Raw genomic sequence first — 27,437 nt, forward strand, 5'->3', positions numbered from 1 at the left:
CTGTGATGCTGAGTTTTTGAACACTTGAAGGATGAGATGGTTGATAACACTACGTGTTCAGGTCTAGAACATCATTTTTAATAATATGAACACTAGAGTTAACAATATGAACACTAGCCGTTCAAATTTGAACACCGACACGTACACTTTGAACGCATAAAGACGCGTCTAGCGTCCGCTATTTTTACAGTGCATGATGCAGTGTGGGAGTGTACCATTGGACACGGAATAAATTAGTTCTCTAATGAATATAAATTTTCTGGACATATTTCAAAGATATATTTGACAAAAATACTTCTTTGTGTTCAAAAGTATATTGTGAGTATGGTTTAATAGCATATTTTGTAATTTCGCAAGGGCGTAATTAATAGAAAGGTTATACATGTAAACTTTGGCGGACGAATTTGCCGTTCATCATTTGAACAAATAAACGCTAGCAATCACGCACGTGTAAAATGGCGCTGTCTAAGCAAGGTAATATGTCTCCGTCTGAACTTATCGACGTGAAGGTTCACTACGTTTACTATAATCGTGAACGTTGCTCAGTCATTGAGTCAAACTACAGGGACTTGTGTCTCATGGATTATGAAGCATTTTGCAAGATGTTGTGCACCGAAATACCTTACATCGAACGTCTCAGCGTGATTCGTGTTACCTACAGGGACATTGAAGGAACGTTTGTGGATTTGACTCCGCGGAGTTATTCAAGGTTCCTACGACAGAGTTCTTTTCTCGGCAGTACTCCGACTATAACAGTCAAAATTGAAGAGGGAAGTTCTCCATCTGTGAACGTAGGTAAAACACGGGCATCGGACAACGTAGGAAACGCATCCAAACGAGTTTTGAGCTATGATGATCGTGCCGAAAATTTGCCGAAAAAAACTGATACTGATACTGGACGTTTCGTGTACAAGAGCCCCATGGAACTAGATATGGAGCAGAAACGTTGTGAAGTCGCCAGAAAGGTAGCAGAAGTAGAATTATTGACGAAGAAATACGTAGAGATGGATGATTTATTCAATCCTAAGGTGTACAAAGACATGACTAAAAAACTATGTCGAAAATGTCACATGAGAAGTGGACACACGAAAGCAAAGTGTACCGGCGAAGAATGCGACAGCGTACTTGTTTGTGGTGAAGTGGATCTCCACCCCGATAGCAAAAAAGAATTGACGGGGGTCGCTAACATGAAATTGGCGGCGGAAAACGAATTGAAGAAGTTAAAAACTGCACTGGAAGTTAAACAGAAAGTATTTGATTCCATGATGAATACATTTGAGAGCAAAATATGTTCATATCTGGTGAATAGTAACCCGGATAAATATATGAAGAATGGCAGAGTTCGCCAAGTCATTGTCAACGCCGATACCGCTCTCCTTCGACGTCATTACGGCGGGAAAGTTCCCAACGACCCTCTGAGAGAGAGTAAGAGATGGCATTCAATTATTGAGTCGATGGTGAAAAAATACGATGGGTTTGAGAATAAAACAAAAAATACGGTAAATCCTGTACAGAAAGAGCTTGAACGGCGCGGTATCACGTTTCCTGCGCCCGAATCTACACAAACGCCCAATCGAGGAGGTGGTGGTAGCTTCAGTGAAAGTCGGAATAGCGTCAACCGGGCAAACTCCGCAGCACGCAGCTCAATTTAGATTGATGCCTTCGTATTGCCAGTACTACACACCCTATCCGTATATTATGTGATGCCACCTTCATCACCGTAGGTCTATTATCAACGTCCAGGTGAAATTCCGACAACAGCGAGCACACCGTCAGCGACTGTGACTGTGACCGACTCCTCGACTCCTCTCCCGCTAAACACATCAGCGACTAGTAGATCCGTACCGATGAATGGTTCCCACCTATTCCCAAAGAACCTCCACCATCGTATCCACAAACGCCTTGAATGGCAAGGAACACGGCTATTATTGCCAGCTTACAAACTTGTTGACATTTTCTCGCATGTTCTTGTTTTCAAATTTTAGTGTTACCATTGATCCTATCCATGCTTAGGGTCAATTTTTCCCTAAGGACGGAAAGCCCTCGTTTCAGTGTCTGAGTTGGATAAATCGTTGGAATATTGAAATTTAACTTTGTTCATTAGTTTTTGTTCTAGATATGGATATATTTATCTGATATCCATGATGAAATCAGCACGTTCAAAACAGTCCTGGTATTACGCCAGTACGCCTTTTCAATAAAAAAGATTTCATGATATTTGCTACATTGTCTCTATGTTTTTATATATAATCCCATGGTATTTTCTCTGTTTGACGTCATCGTATACGAGTGTTTTTCGCGGAGCCGTACAACTTCGAGCCGAAGGCGAGAAGTTGTGCGGCTCCGCGAAAAACACGAGTATACGATGACGTCAAACAGAGAAAAATACCATGGGATTATATATTTATCACATGAACAGTCTTCTTATTTTTCTTTTGACGTAAATGGATCAAAATTATCGTAACAAATTGCATGAATTTCGTCGCGATTTGTGTTTTACTTACGCGGATTACTTTCATTTAAAGAGTAAAGCGGCCCGTCACCCAGGAGATACTTTCATTCATAAATCCCATCAAGCTGAAATTTGCTACATTAAAGGGTATCTCCACCAACCAGACGTACGGATTCGGTCACGTGAACGTGTCAATCATTGTCTCGCGCTGTACCGATGCCAAGGCAAGTTGGCCATCGGCGGACATAGCTTTCACCGTGCTAGCGACGGATAACCATAGTATTCAGAGTTACTTAGAATATTTACAATTATATTTATGAAGTAAATGAGACGACACGATCGAAACAGTAATTCTCATTCTCAGAGATGCCGTGGCTTTCAAAATATCACACAAGTTTACGACCTTTGCGAGCGCGAAAGATTCCGTTCGATGACACACTCATTGCATGTCTGTGCCCACAACGTTGCCGTCACCGGTCTCTGCCGGTGTCAACTCGTCAATCCGGTCTCGGTCATCAATGTTTTCATCTTACGAACTTTGATGTTTGCATTGACACATATCTCGTCCATGGATATATCCTAATTTTGTTGACGGAAACTCTGTTTTGAGTGTTGTCTGAGTCTACTTTCGAAGTACATGGGATTCCACAGCGCTGCAAACAGCTCGACAGCAGCTCGACAGCTTATGTCTTCAGCTATACAGCATTATGCCGCGCTGCAAGTTTGATTCCGAGCAAGATTTACGAGTTTTTGTGTGATTAAGGAAATTGATCGTTGTTAGTCGAATGACTTTAGGCTTGTGCCTCCTATGTCGCTTTCCCGAAGATTTTACTATAGTATACTCATTTATTCAGTTTGAGGTGCGGTAGGTTTCGGTTAATCGCCAAACGGTATCGCCAGGTACATGCAACGTCCACACGACTCGACTGGAGCCGCGACGTTACTGAGCCATTAAAATAACGATCGTCGGTATCTCCATTCGATTTTCAGGAAAAGCTATTGTTTTAGCGACTTGAAATTTCGTTGGACAAATATGCCTTCTATGTTTCCATGTCTGGATTTATCGGGTCACCTTTTTGTAAAAATAACGTGCGAGCAGCACGGCATCGATCACAACAAATCTGTTCATGTCGCGACGCCTGCATGTATGAACGGTACCATGAAAGAAAAAAGTTCCGGTTGATGACGTACAACAGGGGTAATTCGGATTTCTTATTTCTTATCCGTCCTGTTCTACGTCACACAGGTGGGAATTCGGGCCAGTTCATGTGATAATGTCTGTAATAAACGTCAGTGGCTGCGTTTATTTTGTTGCGCGGCACAAGAGAGAGTCCACGCTGACTCCGCTTTGGCCGTAAATGATATTTATTGAAATTATGATGAAATCTGCAATTTTGAAATTTTGGGGCAATTTTTGCCATTTATGGTCAAACAATGTTTTCTCAAAAAGTACTGGTTTAATAGCTTGAAATTTGGTATACAGGTTTCTACAGATGAACTTAGTAATATAAATTAAATTTCTGATGGAATCTGTAATTTTGTATTTTAGGGGCAACTTTTGCTATTTTTGGTCAAAAAATTTGTTTCTAACAAACTGAAAGTTGATAGCTTTGATATTTGGTATACAGATTCCAAAGGATTATTTTAATATATGATATATTAAATTATGGTAAAATATACAATTATTATGTTGAGGAAAATTTTTGCCATTAGAGCTTTTGTTGACATGTTCTCAGGGATGATCCAATATGATATTTTCAAATTATGATGAAATCTTCAATTGTGTATTTTTGCAGCTATTTTAGCCACTTTTTCTGGCCATTGAAATGGGCTATCAAAGATTTCCACCTTCTTCATCAACATGTGTCAAAAATAGCTATTCTCTACATAAACACGGCGGAGCTATATGGCCATTAGGTCGCTTGTTCTTTCTCGCGATGTTTTGATTTATCATGTCTAAAATCGGGATTTAATGTGTGTATGCTCATCCTTTCATTGAATATCTTTCCACATGTCAAAGAGTATAAATAGTGTCTCGTATCAAACAAATTTCATGAAAAATGGCCGACTTTGTCCCTTTAAGTGTATCAAATACTTGTTGGAGTTGTCTAACCAAGTAAACTTTACTGATGAGTTTGTTTTTTAGAACTGGTGTCAGTCTATTGTGCTTAGAACCAGGTGGCAATAAAACTTGGTCTTGAGAGAGTAGTATTGAGCGGTGAAAAACAAGACTCTGTTTAAAATAGTTTATTTCTAAAACTTCTACGTTTGATTCCACACAGGAAATCATCATCAGGCATCTAAAAAAAACAGAATTACAATAAATGTGGGACTTGTAACAGAGAGAGTGAACAGCAGCGTATAAACTTAATTATATATATCAGTGCAAATTGTGCAAGAGACATAATGTTATGATTGGATGAGAACCGGTTTCAATTTATGCAAGCCAAGGTTAAATAAACCATAAATCATTGCTATCGTTGGCCCCAGAATATGAATATAAAAGTGAAAGCGTAAGCAAATAAAGGAGAAGACAGGATTTAGATATCAGAGAAATATTTGGTAAAAATATAATAAATACATACCAATAAGTACACATTCATTTCATTTTTGGATTAATTAATTAAAGAATTTTGCACGACCTAAAAATTGTGTTGTGCTCCCCTTTGATGTCGTCTGCAATATAAACATGGCCGAGTATGCTGCAGGAGAGTTAACGGAGAAGGATTTCCTTCAAGAAACCAAGAATTTGTGCAGCCAATGCAACCAACACGATTTGGTAACTTCACCGAAGATGACCTCGACAGTATAGAGTTACTAAAAGACGAGAAAGCGACCACAAAGCAGACAACATGGGGTGTAAAAATTTTGCGAGGTGAGTGGATAGATCGGAGATTAATATATCGGTACGGTCACGCCTATGTTTACAAAAAAAACGATTACGGTTTTTGACCTTTTGACATGACCTCATGACATGTCACTAATAGGTTTCTTTGATTTCAATTTTTCTAGACTGGCTGATCGAAAAAAATGAAAACCCGGCGTTCGAATATCTCTCCCCAGAAGATTGGCTGCAATTTTGAGGCGATTTTATGCCGAGGCACGAAGCAAGACCGGGAAAGGTACTCAAAATCAAGCCTGACCGGAATCCGTGCTTCAGTCAACCACCATCTGAATTCTCCCCCGTACCATCGCGATGTAGACATCATACGTGATCGAGAATTCAAAGCCGCCAACAACATCTTTGTAGCTTTGTGCAAGCAGCTCAAGGCGGACGGACTTGATTCAACAAAACACAAAACTCCGATATCAACGTACGACTTGAGAAAGTTAGCTTCCAGTGGCGTTTTGTCCAGCAGCGACCCCTTGGCATTGAGTGGAAAGTGTGGTTCAACCTGACGTTTCATTTTGGACGCAGGGGCAGAGAGGGATTCAGAAAGCTGACGAAATCTAGTTACCGCGTAAGGGAGAGCTATGATGGAACGAAATTTGTAGAATTTACGTACTCCAAAAAAACGAAAAATCACCCGGACGATGATTTCGAAACGCAAGCCAAAATGTTCGCCACCGGCGGCGAAAATTGCCCCGTTGCAGCATTCGCAAAATATCTGTCAAAGTTAAATCCGGGAGAAAATGCATTATTTCAGAGGCCTCGCGTCAATGTAAAGCCGGATGACAAAGTATGGTACTGTAATTCATCCCTGGGCGAAAATAAATTAGGCTCCATGATGAGAGATATCTCAAAAGTGGCAAATTTGTGGACAACCTACACAAATCACTGTGTCAGGGCAACTAAGTGCACTGTGCTAGATTCTGCTGGAGTTGAGACGAGGCACATCATGTACTTCACGGCCCATAAAAACGAAGCCAGTGTCAGATCATATCCGAACAAACTCACCTCTGATCAGAGCCATGAAATGTCTGGTATCCTATCTAAAAGCCTGGGTTACCAAACTGAACACAATGGGTGGTAAGTGTTGAAATAGATCGTAATTCTGCTGTCTCTACAGTGCGCAGTGACGTTGCTCGCCTCAAGCTCAAAACACCATCGTGGTGCCCATGGCATCTCAACAAACTCATGCAGAATCTAGCATCGCCGCCATTTCAAATACCCACAATCAGAGTGCTGCATCGTTATTTCACAGTTGCACTTTTAATGGTCCCGTAAATGTCAGTATTATACACAAAAAAAATAAAGAAAAACACAATCTGTGCACTGCCGATCCATCTCTCGCATTGAAGCTTATTCAAATATGGTGGCAACAAGTACGCAGGGTTACATAGATGATGTAATTTCACTCACATGATTCAGGTCGTATTCATATGTAATTTTTTTATTGAACTGACCTTTCAGAGAGTTGTACACGCGTGTTGTATTGTTGACAGTTACGTTTGCTCTACCGTATCATTTCAAAATAAATATTCGTTTGACGATGTGATATGAAACTCACAGATGTGCAAGTCTACGTATATTTTGAGTGTAGGATGTTTCTAGAGAAGGTTAAAATGCTTGTTCTGTGGCCCATTTCATTTAACCACTGTTTTGAGCAAACAACATACCCCGTACGAAAGATCAAAACTTGCTACATATTAGTACATATATGTTACAAATTTGATACACACTTTAATTGAACATGTGAAATATGCACCAAGTTTGTACTAGTTTGGTACACACTATGGGATTTTCACCATGGTAGTTGTGACATTTGTACCAAGCTTGTAGATATATGTGAAATACAAGTCAAGTTTGGTACGAACTTCAGATTTTTTAGCTGTCCCACGTGGCACTGTTTTGTCACAGAATTGAAACAATGATCGAACTACGTACCCTGTGTTCATTGTACAAAATGACAAATTAATTCTTTTTTATTCAAAAAAAAATTAAATACTCTCGGTTGTTAAACACATATGAATTAGGTTACGCGTGGAATGCACAAATTTATAAAAACCATTGAGGAAGCTACCTCCATATCAAACCATTGCAACATCATGAATGAAAAACATCAAAAGTCAACTAAGCTGCCATTTTTCAAACAATTCCTTGGACATATTTTAAATGATAAGGATCCAAAAATGGTACTCGAATTCCATTTAAAGACTTTTTTTGTTCCGTTCACTAGTCGTAACCACTGAAAGTACCTGTCATGTGTCCGCCAAAACACATTCACACTGTCATACCAGTACGCTCAGAGCAGGGAAAGTCATTGCCACTGCTATCAATGATTACTTGCATTATTACACATGTCCAAAGACCATGGATCCCAGCTGACACCAAATGTCTTCAAATGATTGATTTCAAGTGCATAAAAGTTGGTAAAAAAGTAATATACTCTCCCATTTCTCGAGAAACTGACGTTTCAGATAAATGAGAGCATCGAGGTCACACAGCCTCTTATGTATTTGAACTTCGACCTTACAAGATCACATGTCGTGAAGAGAGACACTTGATTGGCTAATTTGGTCCAACACCAGCATTTGAATTCCACTGCACCATAGCAAGTCATGGATCATGAACTGCTTCAGCAGTCAAATTTACAACGTTTTTACCTGCCGTTTTGGGGAGAAATTGTAGACTATTTCTGTCATCGGACGATTAAGGGTACAAAGAAGAGATTTGGGAGTACAATTGTTGTTTGATGAAGGACACATTGCCTCCGTTTGACACCGAGAGTTTATGTAAGTTAAACACATTCAGTGGATCATGGATGTCCGTTATACACTCAAATGACCTTGGACAATTCCGCGGGATTTCAGTTAAGTTTCAAGCTAGAGTTTGCTGCTTTGACACTTTCATGCCACAGAGGACCATTTCAAACCAACCACCGTTCATTGAGAACATCATGATGACAAGAAGTGAGACTGTCCCTATCGATCATTGCATTGGTTCTTATGATAGAAACTCCACTGCATGCTGTACATTGGACAAATCGGACTTGGCAGAGTTATTTTCGTCACAGTTGTCAGTATCTTACGGTGGAAGCAATATTTTGGACTCGGCGGAACTAATCTATCATCCAAGTGACGTGGAATGTGGTTGTGTTTAGTTGTTTGCTTTTGAAGTTGGACTGAACACTAAGTGTCTGTTCAAATATCGCTGTTAAGTCAAGGTCATCCCATGAAGTTTTTATTTTTTTTGTAGCTCTGGACAATGTTTTTCGATGATTTTGCGGTTTGATTTGAACATGTAATAATACAACATTAAGTTAAAACTCTTATGTTTTCCATGTACATTCAATCGGAAAGGTATTTTGAAATGTTTAAAGTGAATTTTATTCGTCAACAAAAGTATATATGTCACAAAAATTACAAAATTTTTTGAATAAGTTTTTCATAGTTAACTATCTATGAGACTTTAATATTTTTTCACCACTCAGTTTCTATTTGGTACTCATTTAAAAAAATTGTGATCTGTATGATCTTGTTTAAAGAGACAGAATTTACCATTTTTCAATCTAAATTCCATTGTCAGGGAATGTTTTGAATTAGAGTGTACTGTACATATATGCCAAAAAGAATATATTTTACAGCTCATTTTATGTATAAAGTACAAAGATTGTATGTTTATTATAGTAGAGATACTGTTTTATTCTGCAGTAATATATTGTGTTTTTAGTTAACAAAATTTATTGTGTGAGAAGTTTTTTCTTTTACAGTGTAGTATAGTTGAATGTGTCATAGGGTGAGTGCGTGTTGGATGTAGTAATATCCTCTCAACTTTTTCATAGATGTTCAACCTAACATCTGGATACATGACTCTAAGGTGAATTTTAGAATCTGCTGCTCACAAGGTAAACATATCTAAAGAGTGTACATTTATAAGCCAGTTTAGAAATTATCATTTGTATACAATACAATGGGGAGTAGCAGCACGATGATGTCATGTACACATGTTATGTGAGCATTACTTTGAAAAAGACGCTGTCAGGAATTACAATCATCTAAATCCCCTGAAATGTAGCCAGGGCAACAGTATATGTCTGATACCATGCCCACGATATTGAATCCCCCCCCCACATCTCCAAGCTTGGTGCACACTCAATACAAACAAAAACAAAATGACCTCTACATTCTCTGTACAAACTTGGTGCAATGTTCATCACACTCTCCACACATACTTGCTGCAAACTTAGCCTATGTTTGAATCAAAGTGTATATAACTGACTAGCACGATTGGTGCTTGTTTGGATGTCAGAATTTGTATCAAGTTTGTAACAAATAAGGAATGCAAACTTGCGGCAAATTTTGATCTTCGTAAGGGACTCCATAAATATTTGAATACGGCCCACTTTTTATCAATATTAATGTCTACAAAAGTAATAACATAAGGTTGATATAATATAATAGCAATAACCCACACTGAGGACGGGTATACCACTCGATATAGCACAATTCACTCGATATATGCACTCGCCTCCGGCTCGTGCATATATGTCGTGAATGTGCTATATCTCGTGGTATCCCCGTCCTCAGCGGGGGGTTATTGCTTACATAACTTTTAAAAAATTGAACTGTTGGTCTATAACAGGAAATGTAGATAAAAAAAAGTCATTGCAACGAGAAGAAAAAAATTAGTTGAACTTACAAACAGAAGACTGGTGATTAGTCTGTCTAAAAGTAGGGATGTTGCGTTGTTGACCAGCCGTATCGTACAAAGCCAATGTCGTAAAATAAAAACAAAGGGAGGCCTCCTTAGAACAAACAACTTGCAGACATAAAGAAGATACTTCCTTGCTGTAGGGAGGCGAATGTGTTAATCTATGGGAACTCTACTATATGTTTACAAGTTCTTTTTATTTATGCCGTTTGGTGACAGAGTACAAAAGCTTATGAATGAAATTAAGGTCAAGCTGTTTTCTTATTTTATCTGCTGTGGATTACACTTTGCAAAGACTAGAGAAACGAAAATTGTTGATCTTGTGCCTGGGTTAATGGAAGTGGTGAGCTACTAGAATGTCGTTATGAGTTCTTACCCTGTATAAATGTTAATTAATTCTAATACGGAGTTCACGGTTTGTTTCACCTATGTATAATTTGTTACACTTATGAAGATAATGACGTAGATGGTATTACGTGTAGTACATGTTACATGTCAGACAAGGGGTTGGTATTTCACAATGAGTTGGTTTGTTATGGAATTTCGTTTTGTTATGAGCATGAGGGGACATGCGCTGTATTTGTTGCAGGGTGTGCAAGTGCCTGGTTCTGTATTGTTGGTATACTGTACTTTTTTTAAGTAAGTTAGTCAAAAGGTTCAGTATTGGTAGAGATATTTGGACAAAATTTTCTGTAGTGACCTACCTTACCAAGAAAACGAATCAACTGTCTCTTACAATTTGTTATGTCTCAGGTAAGTCACCCTTACCCAGCCAAACTCAGATCTGGAGAGGTTGAAAGTCATTATTACTTTGCTCAATCTCTCAAACAACATTCGCATTAGTTTGATGTGTTCCTACCAGATGTCGCTGTACAGGACAACATCTTTGACATAAGCTTAACTTCTTTAAGTCCGGATATGACATCGTTAATCATCCATTGGTATGTTGAGGGCGAGTTCTTCATTCCGAATGGCATTATGTTGTACAGTATCAAAGGCAGATATTTCACGAGCACGATCCATCCGAAGGACTTACAAAATCCCTTTAGTAGACCATATGTTGTCACTTACTTGGCTTTTCCCACTCGATCGATGCAATCAGCAAATTTCGGAATTGGGAAAATATCTGTCTTTGTGAGATTGTTCACTTTCCTGTAGTCCGTGCACATACGATAACTTTGATCTGGTTTTGACATAAGTGTCACTGCGTAAAAACCTATAATACTTACTGTATTAACATGGATTATTGCCTGTATTTTAGCTGAAGAGTGCATATACAGATGAATACAGTCAAGAATCCATTTTTTGTATTCAGCAAGCCTGTATTCATGTGGATTCATGTGAATTCACGTGTATTATACTATAATACAGGCAACTCATTAATGTGAATTTATCTGAATTATCGGGTTTTCATGCAGTGTGTGCACGGTGATCTCAAGTTACTTTTACTGGGTTAAATAAAGTCATTGTCCAGCAGGTATTTGACTTCTTCTTGGAGATATTTCGCTTTCATTGGATTCAGTCTGTATGGATGTTGTTTCACAGGCTTACTGTCGCCGACATCAACATTGTGATAAATGATGTTTGTCTTCGTTGGAACATCTTTGAACAAGTGTTCATATTCGTGGATCAGTTCTTTCACCTGTTGTTGTCGTGACGGCTGGGAGGTATGCAAACTTAGACTCAAGATTCTCCAGGATTTCTGAATTCTAGTGTTTGATCGATCCCAGCTTTGAATCTAGAGTATTTTCACTCAATTTCACTATCGCTACCTTGATAATGGTTTAAACTAACTACACTGTCCGGTTGTGTTACAGAAGGGTTATTCCTATGCAAGTATGGCTTAAGCATTTGTATGTGGCATAATTAATTTAAACATGATGAGCAAAGTAGTGCATATGACCTGGATACAACTTTAATCCTTCACAGGATATTTTCTGGTAAACTGCATTTCTACCATTTCTTGGTTGTTTGTTGGGCAAATATGACAAAATGTAACTGGTGTTGCATTAGGAATGCTTCCAGTTGCAATTGGACTGGCCATTCACATCACTTGCCATATCAACTTCCTGGTCGCTGATGTACACATAACACTTTCAGTCCTTTCCATACAACTTCTAAACTTGGTCCTTCACCAGAACAATGAACGGGAAGACTATATTTGTCAGTTTTATCCTGTTCTCTTACGTGTCTGAAGTGGTAAAGCCGAACAATGTTGGACAATTTCATACATTTGTGACTTACCGCTGCCAGTTGGTGAGCAGGTGAACACACCTTTATCCTGGATATAACTCTCAACAACTTTTCTTTGGTAATCTCGCATGATAAAAACAATGGTCGACCGATAAGTTTCAAAATGCAGTCGATATCGGAACTAGAGTCCATGTCGCGTACTCAACGTCAGAGTGATTTCATGTGGCATGGCTGCCAATAGCATGTATTCTTCTTATTGACCAGAATAATGATGGGGCTGTCAATCATTATGTTATTTGTTACGTCACTGTGTACAATGCCCGTCTATCCGTCGGTAATGCCAAGTCAGCAAATCATTGTAACTACCATGCTAACTCTAATCCAATGTCTTTCATAGCTGGGGAAACCTGACCTGGCCTTCTGTATGAAACAGAAGAGACACTAGAGAAAGTGTATTTTAAACATTCGACGACTTGAAGAATGTTTAATATCAGGAACAAATTTGGCACAGGGACAATACACCATACCATACATGTGTGTGTGTGAATAGTTTTGTGATATGATCCAATATGGCCACAAGGCAGTTTTTCTCTTGTAAATTGTTAATGTCCAGGGCCATTAGTAAGATTTGCCTCAACCGATTCCTTTACAACTTTGCACAAGGACAACACACAATGACTTACAAAAGCTTGTAAAATGTCTTCATCCAATATGACCGGCCGGTAGCCATTTTCTTACAATTTATTCGTGCAAAGAGAAATACTACATGCTGGACAAATGTATTTTAAACTTGGCACAAGAGATAACTCATGATGGCTTACATAAGTATGTCAGATGTCTTCACCATATGATCCAATATGGCTTTCGGGTGGCCATTTTCTTCATTTTTTTCATACCCAAATAAAAGCCATTACTGAGAGAAAAGCCTAAACCTGAGTGGCCATACTTTAAATTTGAAGGACATTTGAAGGATATATTTGAAGGATGTATATGCATACACATCAGTTAAATATCCTTTAAATTTAAAGTAAACATTTACTATATGAAGGAGTTTAACTCAACATTCACAGGTCACTGAACTTTTTTCCCACTCTGTATGATAAATCATATAATACATTTATATTGCAACTCACTGAACTATCCATCACATGGTTTTTCAAGTTTGCAGCAATACGTCGAAGTTAATGACTACAGATGTATGAATGACTTAATAATATTATAGATACAAATAATACTTATTTAATTCTTAGCAAGACTATACTAAAAACTTCTGAACAATTATTCAACACACAGGCAGGAAACTGGCTGATTTCACTTCAAACAGAACAGTTATAACTGTGAATAGACATTTCTTAACAAACCAGTTTGTATGCACGTACAACGTCTGTTTCAAATCACTTGTTTTTTTTAAGGTTTACAACCAGGAAAGTACAGGAACGGATGACGCAGAAAAACACAAATGTACAACACTACAATATGCTGTGAAGGAATGTGCACCATTGTCCACGTTTAATCATTTAATATCAAAAGGAGCTTCCGTCAATGTCTGTGACACAGTAAGTATTGTTATCGATGCACTTTCATATTTCCCTTTCTTAACATCATAGACCGTCGAGAAAAGAATCTATGTTATCGTTAATTATATTATAGCTTTGTCAATACCTGTGAATTTTGTGACGTCATATCCATACATTATTACTGATAATGTATTCCATTATTCAGCATTGCGGCCCCACAGCGAGGGCAAGGTTTTTTTTGGAAAACGAAAAAAGGACTGCGCATTTAAAAGGAGGGGAAATATCGGATAAACCATGTAATACACAAAACTATAAATCTTGACAATGGTTCACAATATTGATAATAATGTCTTACTTTACGATTTATTACTTTTTTGAGTCCTCACGCACGCACTTGCCGTCTGTCTGGCTGGTGCTCAGCATGCAGTCCCCGTCCGATACGCTGGTTGTACTACTACGTTTGTTTACAACATGGTTCGCTTCGTTGCCGTATAGGTGAAACAGAACTCAGTACGTTTGCAAACTCCTAGACGATACTGGGTTTGACACATGGCATATTATGTATGTCAGTGGCCATGTAAACGATGCAAGCGTGAAAGGCTACTCGAACCAGCCGTAAACGGGCTAACAACGGCAGCTTGCTGTCATCAACCTTGACCGGAAGTGTCTACGGAAATTACTACGGAGCCATTCAAAGTCTCGGTCCAAGGTCAGCTACTACCAACAATCATGACGACCGTGGACTCTCCGTTGATCTAACATCTCGGCCACCTAATTCTGATGCACTGACTGTAATCCGAGACAACTTTCATTCATCGTTTTTTTCTCCATGTCTGTGATTTTACCTTGCCTTGTTCTCGATATCGCGACGGTAACGAAACCCTCTAGTATGTTTGTCAACTGTACCTTTCAAGCACCCGTTTACGTCAAGTTCTGTCGTTCGCCGAAATAAAATAGCTCTTCTCAAGGAGCCATCGAAAATTAAATTTATAGACACAATTATTATTGAAATATAAACATTTGAATAACAATGTTAAACTCTGTTGATATCGTTTGCAATGAATGCTGTACTACTAGCGACATAATAATGATCGTATTGATCAGCTGATACCATGGCATGCAGCTCGCTGATCATACTGATGTCGATGCATGAACATTCCGTTTTCTTCATCTCTGGCATTTCACCATGTCGATTTTTGAAAGGCATGACATTAAAGGTGATGTTTCAAGTTTGATATAGACGGTAGGGATGCACTTACTTTTCATTCCTTCAAAAATACATCGTTTTTCAATTCAAAATGAACCGTGAAAGTGCTGGTCATTTTTTGTGCTGAACGTGCGTGTTCAGTGCAGTGCACTGTGCAGTGTGGAGTGCATGTAATATGTACAGAGTCGGGGCCGATCATGCTGGACGACGCTCACTGGCTTCAAACTCAGATAAAATTTCCTTTTTTATTCGTTTTTACAACTACAAATTCACTGGCATTGCCAAAACTATAAAATAATAGCAATAAAATTCGCCTCATACATTATGGAGTGCAAAGTTTGCTTTCGTCCATTATGAGCCGGGAGAGGGTGCATTATTGCTTAAATAGTTTCCTAGTGGCTAAGCTTAAGTTATATCAATTACTGATAAAATATGACCTCAATGTGTCCTGCAGTGAAGCCAATATCACTGATATGATTTTTATATATATGCAAGTTTCAGATTTCAGATGAGTCTTTCACGAGAGCCCTCAGTTTTTGTTTTGGTTTTAAATTTGTTTTTTTTCCTTTAGAGCTCTGATATCAAATATCGCTGTTGCGTGTTCACATGCTAAAATGTTATGCGATAAATTACATATATATTAATTGCAACCTTTTACAGACTTTGTCTGTCGCAGCTATAAAATAGGATTGCCATTTGCATGTAACCAAAATGTTAACTGAAATTTCTGTTATAGAGACATGTAAAATAGGCATTGTAGTTCAGAAAGGGCCTATGTACCGTTTAGGCAGGCGACCATGTCCGCCCGAGTGCATAGTCTATTTGTTGCACTATTATATACAACATTGCATTGCAAGGAATACAAACACTATATGATTGGCTTCCAACTATCCGCAAAACGTTTGCAGCGAGATGCAAGTCTCTCTGTGCAATGGATTTACTTGGAGACTTTGAATTGATATATTCTTAATCATATGATCACAGAACTATCAAAGTGTATAGTAATGTCCGTGCATCTTAGGAGGTATCTCTGGTGGAGATAAAGATGTTTTGAATGCAATAGATACCACGAAGTAATACTGTTTCCACAACCATTCATCTGGTTCCAACATTAAGAAGGGAACCTATTTTACTATATCATATGCCTAGTTTTGTCATTGCTTCCGGTGTTTGTAATCCTGTATCAGATATTTCACATTAGAGCAATTTACTTAAAAGCTCATAAATCATTATTTGCTTTCATTTAACATAAAATATTCATTTTCAAGCAGTCATTAATTAAATGAGGCAAATAAATCAGTTTTCATCAATTTGTTTGTTGTTGTACAGGAAGGTGATTAAACAATTAAGATACCTCAGAGTCATTGCTCATTTGCACATGAATAGGGAGACCATCCCAAGCAAAAATAAAAATGGCTTGTACATGAAATCACAGTTGACAAGTTACATGTACTATTTTACATATTATGCAAGGTACCAAAATGATTTAGTCATATTTCATCAATGTCGTGACAGGTAGGGCGAAATGCTTTGCATTGGGCAGCAGAACACAGTGAAGGTCACCCCGAGATTGTCAGACGGGTTTGTGAGTGCATATCTGATGTGAATGCAGAGGATAAGGTATATGCCGCTGTTCATCTAGTCCTTTATGGGGGCATTCTTGTACAAAGTATTTGTTTATATTTCCAATTGTTTAGGGAAAGTCTGTTCAATGTAGAAGACAGAAAGCCTGTCCTTCTATATTTCTTCCAATGTCAGTACTTGATGAAATTCAAATTATACTATTGATGGTGAAACGTGTATTTTTAGGGGCCTTAAAATGCTTTTGTCAACAACGTGCTTATACCCGGAAGTCAACAATGTTTGATTTGATACTTAGGTTCTAAGGGTGATGTTATATAGACTTACGTTGATTATTATAACATGTATGCGTGTAAATGTTTAAATATATTTCCTGAGGATATTATCCTGAAGTGTTTGTCAGCAGTCACGTCTGTTTCACTTGCCATTATTAGGGGCCCAGCCGATAGGTTTTCCAATCTTTCTTCTTCTTCTTCCGTCAAATTCTTTGCCAGCCTAGACCTGGAAACTGCTGTATGTACATTTCCCAAACTTGGCTGTGTGATCAGGGCCAATGAGAAGTGGTGCACCTGACCCTAGAATTTTTAATAAGTAACGTGACCTGGCAGCCTAATCGATTTCATGAAAATCTATAAATCACTACTACTCAAAAACCACAGGGCAAATCATCTCCAAATTTAGTGGCATGCTTGCACTTTGCCTTTTAAACTTGACCAATAAAATTTGTAGCAGTCACGTGACCTTAGCTGTCATATTGAATTTTATAATTTTATTCATCGTTGACCTAATTCAGCATATTTCAGACTGCACAACACGAAAACGCCAGGACTTATCTGCGTGTCTACTTGTAAAGCTGATCACCTGGGCCCCGCCAACGCTGCTTGCAGCTTTAATAAATTTTGAGGTATTCATCGTATTTTTTAATCACTTTGAGTTACTCTACCCATTTTATGTAGCCGCTCTTTTTCAAGGCACCTAAGCGACAACTTTTGTATTAGATTATTGTGATTTAAGAAATTGATATCTTCTTCAAATAAATGTACCTCCAAAATGATGTTCCAGTTGTCTTCATATCAGTAGCGTCTACGATTGTCAATATTTTCAATTACTTCCCCATGATATCGATAATACTTATTGTACTTTTTGATCATTAAATATGTTATGAAAACCTAAATTTATAATTGTTGATGTTACTTTGACAAAGAAGCTATATCAGCTACTTGGTCACTTGTTATAACTTAAATGATAAAATATGCGCTATGATTTATTAACTTTCAGAAACTCAAAACTCCCCTATATGTTGCAGCAGAATGTCGTAATGTAGACGCTGTGAAGTATTTACTTGCAAACAATGCAAATGTCAAGAAATATATGGTGAGAGGCAGATTTTGAAGAAATAGTATTTGACAAGTTTCAGAGAGAGTGCCTGATGAATATAATCATAAGATATATATAGAAGCCCAAATAACTGCGAATTTCTATGCATAATTTCATGATTTTTTTTCGAACCAAACTCGATTCATGCAAATGTTCTAACTGAAGGGTGTGTATAGAAGGATCTCTGTCAGCTGATTTGGACAGTGCCTACACGTTTTAACAGGCTGAATAATAAAAAGGCGCCGCACTCATAAAATGGTGCCCTCACGGAAAACCTCACGGAAAAGTACAAAAACGCGATTTGTCTGCTGTCCTCTGCGCTAGGTGATTGGGTGCCGTGCGTTGTGGGTTCGAGTCCCCGTTGATACCATCGTATTCCTACAAGTACATATCGTGATCATACCAGAAAACAAGCATGATGCCATTTATTTGAATGCACAACACACGATAGCAAACATTATGTTGTCGTATTCTTTATTTTATCTGTAATATGATTAGTTATTGAAGATGGTGGAAATCTAATATGATGTTAAACGTTTGAATTTACATTACAGACACTTTCAGCCTTTAATGGATCTCATTCGAAGAAAACTCTTGGAAAACTGAGGATATTTTGAGATCGCTTTATTACACATTCACAGCTATTTGGGCTGTAATATCAATGAGATTATATTATTATAGTTGTACTTTGGCCATTACCATTTGTCTTTCCTTTTCTATTAACTTCCACTGTGTAACGTAGTCAAAGTCGGGAGTTCTACTGGCTCTGTAGGACTTTTAGCTCAGGTTGGACTTGGGGGTTACTTAACACACAACAGCCAACACAGACTCGTGCAGAGACAGTAATTCTTGAGAATGAGACTTGTTTGTTACGCCGCCTTTGCGTCTAAACAGAGATCTGACAATTCCACACAAAACTACTCAATTTATAATGCCAAAACTCAGAAACTCCTCCTAACATGTTCAACGGCTAGCTTAATTGGCTATCCATTGTCATATGACAAAATTGTTGCCACAGATTCGTCAGAGATACTAAATATTCAATTCTCACTGTCTAAGTTAAACATTTACATTACATGCCAGGGGTCTCCTTGCTTTCTTTTGTCTTATGATTTGCGTAATCAAAAGATTGCGATAACAACATTAAGCAGCTTGTTTACCTTAAGAAGCTTTTGGGTTTTTAAGATAATAATACGTTGCCAAAGTATTACTTATACACCTGGTACAATCAAACATTGGTTAATATTTGTATAAATATTCACTGGCATCACACAAATACCCAACTTCATGACACACTGAAATAAATACGTTTAAGCGGACTTTTTCATTGTTCCATACATTGAAGGATGAAAAGACCGCCTTTCCGCCAGTATATGCAGCTGCACAAATGAAGAAAGTGCCCATTATAAAAGTTTTTCAGAAGGCAGAAGTGGATATTAATAAACGTTTTAAGTCAAAAAATCCACAAATTGTGAGTAACATGTTAACTTTTCAAAATTTCTTTGAACAGGAATATGACTAGCAGTATATCTTCCCATATAAAGCGACAGTTATAGTACTTTCAATGTGGTCATTTACTGAGTGATCGTCACTTTCTTGGTTAATTTACAGACATTTTTTTCTGATTGGTAACTATTCAAAGGAAAAACAAAATTTTTTCAAAGTCAGTAAAGGTTAAAGATAAAGTTTGATTAACTAATACAAGTTCTTTCTCAACACAAAAGATGAATTTTGTATGATTGTGCTTTTTCAATGATAGGATGGACTTACACCAATACAACTTGCTTGTAAAGTCGGTGATATGGATGCCTTAAAAACTCTGATTGATGCAGGAGCTGAAGTGAATGCAAAAAACGAGGTAGGTCTCACGGCAATAGTACATAACTTTAATTCAAGCCTTGATTTTCATCAACATCGTTACATTGAAAACATTGAAAACGTAGGCCAATGTTATAGATGTAATAGAAGATAAAAGCAGGTAACTAGATTTTGCCTAAAAATAATCTTATCATCAGTTGCAACATCCAAGGAAATGGACTATGTTTCATTATTTGATGTTCTAGATAATCATTAATAAAACATTATGAAACGCAATCGCCGGCCAGAATATTTTCTTTGTACATTCTAACTCGTACTGTACAGGTCAAATGTCTTTTCCTGTTCACTAGCTAAATTTTAAAATCATGACTTCCATCATAGTGAAATAAATGATCACTTGTTGTTTTTTAACTTTACAACAAAAGCACAAATCAGCTTGGTTTATTTCTCATTCAGTCAGGTGAAACAGCACTTCATTCATGCTGTTCGACGGAAATACAGTATAGTGAATTAGAAAAGATCATGTTGTATCTTGTTGACCAGAAGATTGCTGTTAATGCCATTACTAAGGTAATTTGCTTCGACTTTTTCCAAATGAGCTGACTAATAAACATAATTGATACTAAGCTATATACAACTAACTTCCCTTGCCTCCGTCGCATAATATGATCAAATTGAATATACATGTGATAAAATATTTTCTCGTAACCATGTATTTTTATATTTTATGACTTTAACACAACATTTTCCACTCACCTTGTTTACGAATATCACATCAACTACATCTATTTCAAGACTTCACTTGCTTTATTGGAGACAATGTGCAACATTTCAGTAAGCATGATTTACATCAAGAGTTACGTTCCCACTTAACTTATTCGCAAGAGTTGAAAAATGTAGTATAGGTAAAATGTGTAAGGTTCGACCACCGAGGCTCAATAACGTTTACATTCTTTTTCTACCTTTCTACCCTGTTAAATGAAACTAAAAATTCTGAGCGACCACGTCTTACGTATCAGACAGAGGAAGGTATTATTATAAAATTCATGTAATCTGTAATCGCTGGGTGTAATTTTTTCTTTGTTTTTAACACCAGTGCCTTTTCCCTTGTTGTTGTTTTAGTTTCATTTTGTTATTATTTATCTCGTTCAGTTTTAACTTTCTGTATAGTTTGCTTTGTACTTTGTCCATTTATTGACTGAACTTTATAAATTAAGAAATAATGGCACAAGGAACATATGTAGATATTAATAACAGTCGTGTATTTAACTTTTTCCAAGTACTTTCACACAAAGTTATGTTTTTTGTTATTGTAAAACTTAGCTTCGTATATAGCCGGTCACAAACTTGTAATGATTACATACCTGTGGAAGTATTCAAGGCGGGAACCCATAGCTCGTCATATTCTGTGATTTTATACCAAGTAAAACTGTCAGACTTCACAAAACCACTTCGCAGCTTCTTAGTAGCAATTCTCCATACACCCAAATAGTACAAAAATTTAGATAAACTAATTCCATTCCTAAATCGTAAACCAACAGTGCACATGCTGATGATGATCCATACCAGGTATGAACACTTTATCAGTCTTTTCTGATATGCCTTGACCAATTTTGCTTCACCATGGCTTCCAATTTATGAGCCGAGAGGGAACTGTGTTAGGGACTAGACATAAATTACTAGGGGTGGGCCGGTTTTTTTAAGGGTGGGTCACCATTTTTCGCGCAAGCATTTTTGAAGGGTCATAAAAGTTTGTGCAAGCCTATGGGGGAGGGTCACCTTTTTCATGCATCAAAGCTGAAATTGCATGTGCACGTATCGAAATGTATGGAATACTGAAAAAAAGGAACAATACCTCCTGGCATTTTCATTTTCTGCCATTTCCACTTTCGGGGCGCCCTTCGGGCAGAAGTTTAAGGGTATGATAAACAATGTATTGATGATCCAAGCAGCCACGTTAATTTAAGTTGTCATGATTTCTACTTATCCAACTCCTCTTTTGTGCATAACTGTCCCCTATAATGACTCTTTCAATAATAATTTGGGAGATTACTTATTTGATATCATTCTCCCATTGACTATACATGGGTAAAGGTCGGTGTCAAACATTCATGTCGCTATATGTACACTTTTCTATTTTTTTAGAACATTGACAGAATACAAACTATTCAGAATAATGCATAGTGTCATCAATAACAACTGGAAGCTTCAGGTCGAACAACTTTTGAATAACAATTTAGGATCAGTAACCTTTGAGTTTTTTGTGGTTTCCTCATAGTCTAAAATGTATAGTGAATCAACATTTCGGTGAAATTCCAAAATCAAATTTCTTGCACAACCATAGACTGGAAACCACACTAGTCTAATCATGAACAATAATACTAATAATTAGGTGTATATAAATGCACAGATTTACCTAGTTTTGTATTGGAAAAAAATTATTCATAGTTTCGTCATAGACTGTCATGTATAGGGAATCAACATTTCAGTGATATGCCAAAATCAAGTTTCTTGCACAATCAGTGACTTGAAAGCACTCAAGTCTAATCATGAACATTAATACGAATAATAAGGTGTACATAAATGTACAGATTTACCTAGGTTTGTATTGGAAAAAATTATTCATAGTTTGATCATTGACTGCCATATATAATGAATCAACATTTCGGTTAAATTTCAAAATCAAATTTCTTGCATACATATAAACTTGTAACCACTCCAGTCTAATCAAGAACATAAATATCAATAATCAAGCATACATGAATACACAGATTTGCCAAGTTTTGTATTTTAAAAAAGTATTCATATTGTCGTTATACACTACAATGTATAACGGATCAACATTTTATGCAAAATTCTAAAAACAAAGTTCATGTACACAGATGCACGTGCAACCACCCTTTCTTATCAAGTACAATTATGTCAATTATTCAGGGTCTATATATTCACAAATAGTGTATATTTTTAATTCTGAAAAAAAAATACAGTTTTGTCATAGACTTTCATGTATAGTGGATCAACATTTTGAGCGAAATTCCAAAATCAAATATCTTGTTCACATGTGCACTTGTAAACAACCTGTGCTAATCAAGTATATTTATATCAGTTATTAAACATCTATAGATGAACAGATATTGCTAGTTTTATACTGAAAAATACACGTTCATAGTTTTCGTATAGTCGACTACCATGTATAGTGATCGACATAATCGATTAAATCTAAAAATTATATTTTTTGTTCACACATGAACTTTTTACCAGCCACTTCAAACAAAGTGCATTCATATGAATTATTACACACATATGATTTGACATTTTTTGGACTAAGCATTATATCGGCCACATTTGCCTTCCTTTTTGGAGGGTGACTTCAAAAGTATAGCAAGTCAGAAGGGGGACTTGAACATATCACGGTTTTGTTGAGTAACAGGGGAGGGTCACATATTTTTATGCACGGATAAGGAGGAGGGTCACTAAGTTTTGTGCATTAACTTTCGAAGGGTCACTATTTGTGATGCAACGGTGTTTCAAAGAACACAGACCCAGCCCCCTCTGTAATTTATGTCCAGTCCCTTATTTACAATGGTTGCCACATACAAAGATTGATGTACTGATTATTATTATACATCTACCATCGAGAACAATAGAATTTAGCGTTCATTAAAAAGCCGTACGGAACGCCCGTTCAGTAACAATACGGTTTCAAGGTGCCTCATCCCCTCCAGCTGTATCTGCTCGTTCACTGTTGAATGGTTTGAAGGGACACATTGGACGAATGCCATAACATATCTCTTGCGCGCTCTGTACATAGGTGTGTAGTGCTATAGTGCACACACAGACTATCAATAACTTGCAGTAGTGCGTCCGGGATAGCGTTCACACTTGCACTATAAATTGGTAGAATAATTGTTGACATTGCACGAAAACGGTCACTAATCTGACAATTTGATGCCCCATTCGCGAATGTAAGATGTATAACAATAACTTTATGATGGAAATACAGCAAAGGATGCAACCAGATATTGGTGCCGCACACCCGCCGCACACTGCGCCAATGTCCTCGTGCATCCTTTGTGGTATTTTTGTACTGACCTCATATTATTATACATCTACCATCAAGAACAAAAGAATTTTGCATGCGCTAAAAAGCTGTAGTGAACGCCCGTTCTGTAACACGAACAGTTTCCAGGCCACCACATTGCCTGCGAGGTATCTGCGCGTTCACTTTGAAAGGTTTCTGGAAACCATTGAACGAGTGCCAGAACATGTCTCGCGTGCCCTGTACATACATGTGTAGTGCACACACTCCAATACATGCAGAAACGCGTCTGAGATAGCGTTACACACTGGCGCGATAAAACCAGAAGCAAAATTGTTGAAATTGCAAGGAAGTGGTTACTAATCTGACAATTTGATGCCCCTGTCTGGAATGTAAGATGTATAAGAGTAAGGTTATCACGAAAATACCGCAAAGGATGCACTCTGACATTGTGTCGCGCACTGCCCTCCGCTTTGCATTGGGCGATACGCTGCGCCAATGTCCTTGTGCATCCTTTGCGGTAGTTTCCTAATAACCTCATGTTATTATACATCTGCCATCGAGAAAAATATTTTATTATGGTTCGAAGGAAAGCGTTAAAATATTGCTTTGTCGGCAGAGATATATGTAGCTATGTACGCTGAGGTAGATCTAACCTGATAGATACAGAGTATGTAAACTGTAGCAAAGGAAATGACACTAGCTGCAATGCTGTTGTAATCTTGGCGGGATTGCCTTGATCAGTGATTCATTGGAAGTTTCGAAGGAAACATCTAGAGGCCGTTGATTGGCTGTGATTGTGGAAGTCGCGGATGAAGTAAGGGTGCCACACGAGGTAGCACTAGTCCAGACTTACGCTTCAACTGGCTAGGACGTGGCCAGACACCAAGTCCCCCCCCACCCACCCTTATGAATCCTCTTTGCAATTTTTGTACTTCGATTGTGAATCACTTACGCTTTTCCAGACACTTATTTTTGATGGTAAATCACCTACGCTTTTCCAGAGAACCTTTTTCCTTTAGAAAACATTTTAGGAAAAAGGATTGTTCCTTCTGGTTTTTAGCGTGGGGTAAATTTTCTGTGCAGATTGCCATAACAGTCTTTAACGGCAAACTTTGCTGGTAATATTTTTCAAGTACCCTAGACCAGAATTAAGCACATGAGCCGCTCCTCATGTACAAAGTGATTATGTAGCCAGTGTAAGGGAACCCTGTTAAATAAAGGAGAGTATACACTTACAGTTTACTCGACCACAACGTTCACTGCTGTCAAAAGCTTGAAAAGAAATATCAATGAGGCAGACACAGAAAATGTGCAGTTGTCTGCAAGTCAAACTCTTTAATGAATCCCATCATATCGCGAGATTCTCAGCAGTGAAAGTCTGACACTGGTGGCACGGTACCCACTCTCGCTAACAGGTTACTCACTCGTATTAGGTAGGTACATATAGTACCTGTATACAGTATATATATATATACAATCAGAAAGGAAAATAAAAAAATAAAAACTTGTCTATGGTTACACACTCCCCTGCTTTCTGGAATATCGTCCTGATATTCACAAGAAAATACAGTCTGTGATTAACCCTTCGACACAATGTCAATCAACGCAGCACAAAGACGTTCTGCAGAGTCACCTTAGGCGTTAAACTTTACAGATGTGAGGTAATCTGCTTTGACCATTCATTCTGGCTTACTGCAAACCTGAGTAAGATTCAGGCGATCTGGTGGTCGTATTGTCCGCTTTGATCTCCTTAAGGGTTCCCCTTCCACTTCTTGCATGGGTTCGAAGTGTACTTCCTCCTTAATTTCAAACTCCTTGTGTGGCTCAGCATCTTCCTGTAGACTCAGGTCATTTGATTGCTCCAAACTTCCGCTCACTTCGTTCTCAACAACACATTGTACTCCTGGTAGTGAGGAATTCTCAATCGGAAGTGTATCTGAAGTAGTCCCTGGTGGACTGACACCACTGACCACTGATGTGGGCTTTTTCCCAACCATGGCCTGTTTCTCCTCTTTGGGCACAGTATCTGGGTCTGATACCTCTTCAGGTTCGAGTACCCTCTCCTGTGGTGCATGATAGACTGGGACGAAATGAACATCCTGGTCACCATCCGAGTCTGACGAAACTCTACTATGATCCTGTGATTCTTCTGCCTTGCTTGTCAATCTTGTATAATCAACAGTCTCTTTGGGTTTTGCTCTTTGATTCTCAGATGGGCAGGGCAATGAGAAGCATGGTAACAGTAGGTTGCGATGGAGAGTTCTCTCTCTTCCAACCCCAGACTCTGGCCGGACTGTATACACAGGGAGGTCAGGATTGGTCTTGCAAACCACTACATACACATCTCTCTCCCATCGGTCAGCAATCTTGTGTTTCCCTTTAAAGCTAACATTCTTCACCAAAACCCGGTCACCATGCTCCAACACAGCTCCCCTTGCCCTACTGTCATACCTCTTCTTGTTGTATGAGGACTTCTTAGCAGCTGCCTTTGATGCAATCGTATATGCACAGTCAGGTCGGTCTCTGAGGTCCTGCGCATATTCACCATATGTATTTGGCAAATCGCCCTCAGGTTCCAATCCAAGGTACACGTCGATAGGTAATCTGGGAATGGTGTCCGAACATGAGATAGTAGGGGGCATAACCAGTGGAATTGTTAGTAGTGCAGTTGTATGCATGCACAAGTGGACCGACATATGATTTCCAGTCCTTCTTCTGGTGCTCCTTCAAGTGCCAAGCACGTCAAGAAATGTACGGTTAAAACGCTCTGTCTGTCTATTGCCCATAGGGTGGATGGGGTTGTTCTTGACTTCTGGACTCCTGTTATTTGGCAAAGTTGTCGAATGACCTCACACTCAAAGTTTCTTCCCTGGTCTGAATGTAACCGGGCTGAAACCCATAATGTACCATGAAGCTGTTGAAGAGATGCCTAGCTGTAGTCTGTGCGGTCTGGTTCTGGGTTGGGATTGCGACTGCATAGCGTGTGAAGTAATCAGTGATCACCTGAATGTTAGATACACCTCCCTTGGATTCTTCTAGGGTCAGATAGTCCATGCATACTAATTCCATTGGCTGACTGGTCTGTATGTTCACCAATGGGGCAACTGATTTTGCACCTGGGGGCACCTTCCTTCTCACACATCTCTCACATGACTTGATCTTAGTCTCAACGTCATGTGCCATGTAAGGCCAGAAGAAGCGAGATCTCACCAAGTCTAATGTTCTGTCCTTACCAAGCATCATCATGCAGACCTCTGAGAACCATGGCTCTGTACTGTCTCGGGAGTACTAGTTGATGCACCTAGTTGCCTTCACCTGTAATACGACTCCTGTACAAAACACCACTCTTGAAACTGAGTCTCTGCCATTCATAGAGATAACGCCGAACCTCTGAACTCTCAGTCTTCCGTTTTGTTCTGGTTGGAAGTTTTCCACTCTTCTTGAGGATGACGATGCGTTGAATGGCAGGGTCCCTTTGCTGTGCAGCCACCCACTCATCCCTGGTCAGTGTGGGTAAAGATTCACTCCCTGGCAGTGTTGGGGGACAATCTATGGTCTCTGGTACTGCTGTATTTGAACAACCAACCATCTCTACCAAGGGAATCCTTGCAGTCATATAAGACTGACACACAGCCTCTACCGATTCACATGGCACT

The 27,437-nt window shown here is 38.4% G+C and overlaps 1 protein-coding gene across 1 annotated transcript in view; it reads left to right on the forward strand.

Annotated features, from left to right (window-relative positions):
- Window positions 1-27,437, forward strand: part of LOC139140568 (putative ankyrin repeat protein RF_0381) — an 88,528-nt gene that overhangs the window by 17,550 nt on the left and 43,541 nt on the right. Inside the window, exons 2-7 of the mRNA XM_070709916.1 lie at window positions 13,652-13,795; window positions 16,479-16,583; window positions 17,823-17,918; window positions 19,267-19,392; window positions 19,681-19,779; window positions 20,196-20,309. Coding sequence (XP_070566017.1) covers window positions 13,652-13,795; window positions 16,479-16,583; window positions 17,823-17,918; window positions 19,267-19,392; window positions 19,681-19,779; window positions 20,196-20,309 — 684 coding nt within the window. The remainder of the gene's footprint in view (window positions 1-13,651; window positions 13,796-16,478; window positions 16,584-17,822; window positions 17,919-19,266; window positions 19,393-19,680; window positions 19,780-20,195; window positions 20,310-27,437) is intronic.

Source organism: Ptychodera flava, chromosome 1 (assembly GCF_041260155.1).
Source record: "Ptychodera flava strain L36383 chromosome 1, AS_Pfla_20210202, whole genome shotgun sequence".
Lineage (NCBI taxonomy): Eukaryota > Metazoa > Hemichordata > Enteropneusta > Ptychoderidae > Ptychodera > Ptychodera flava.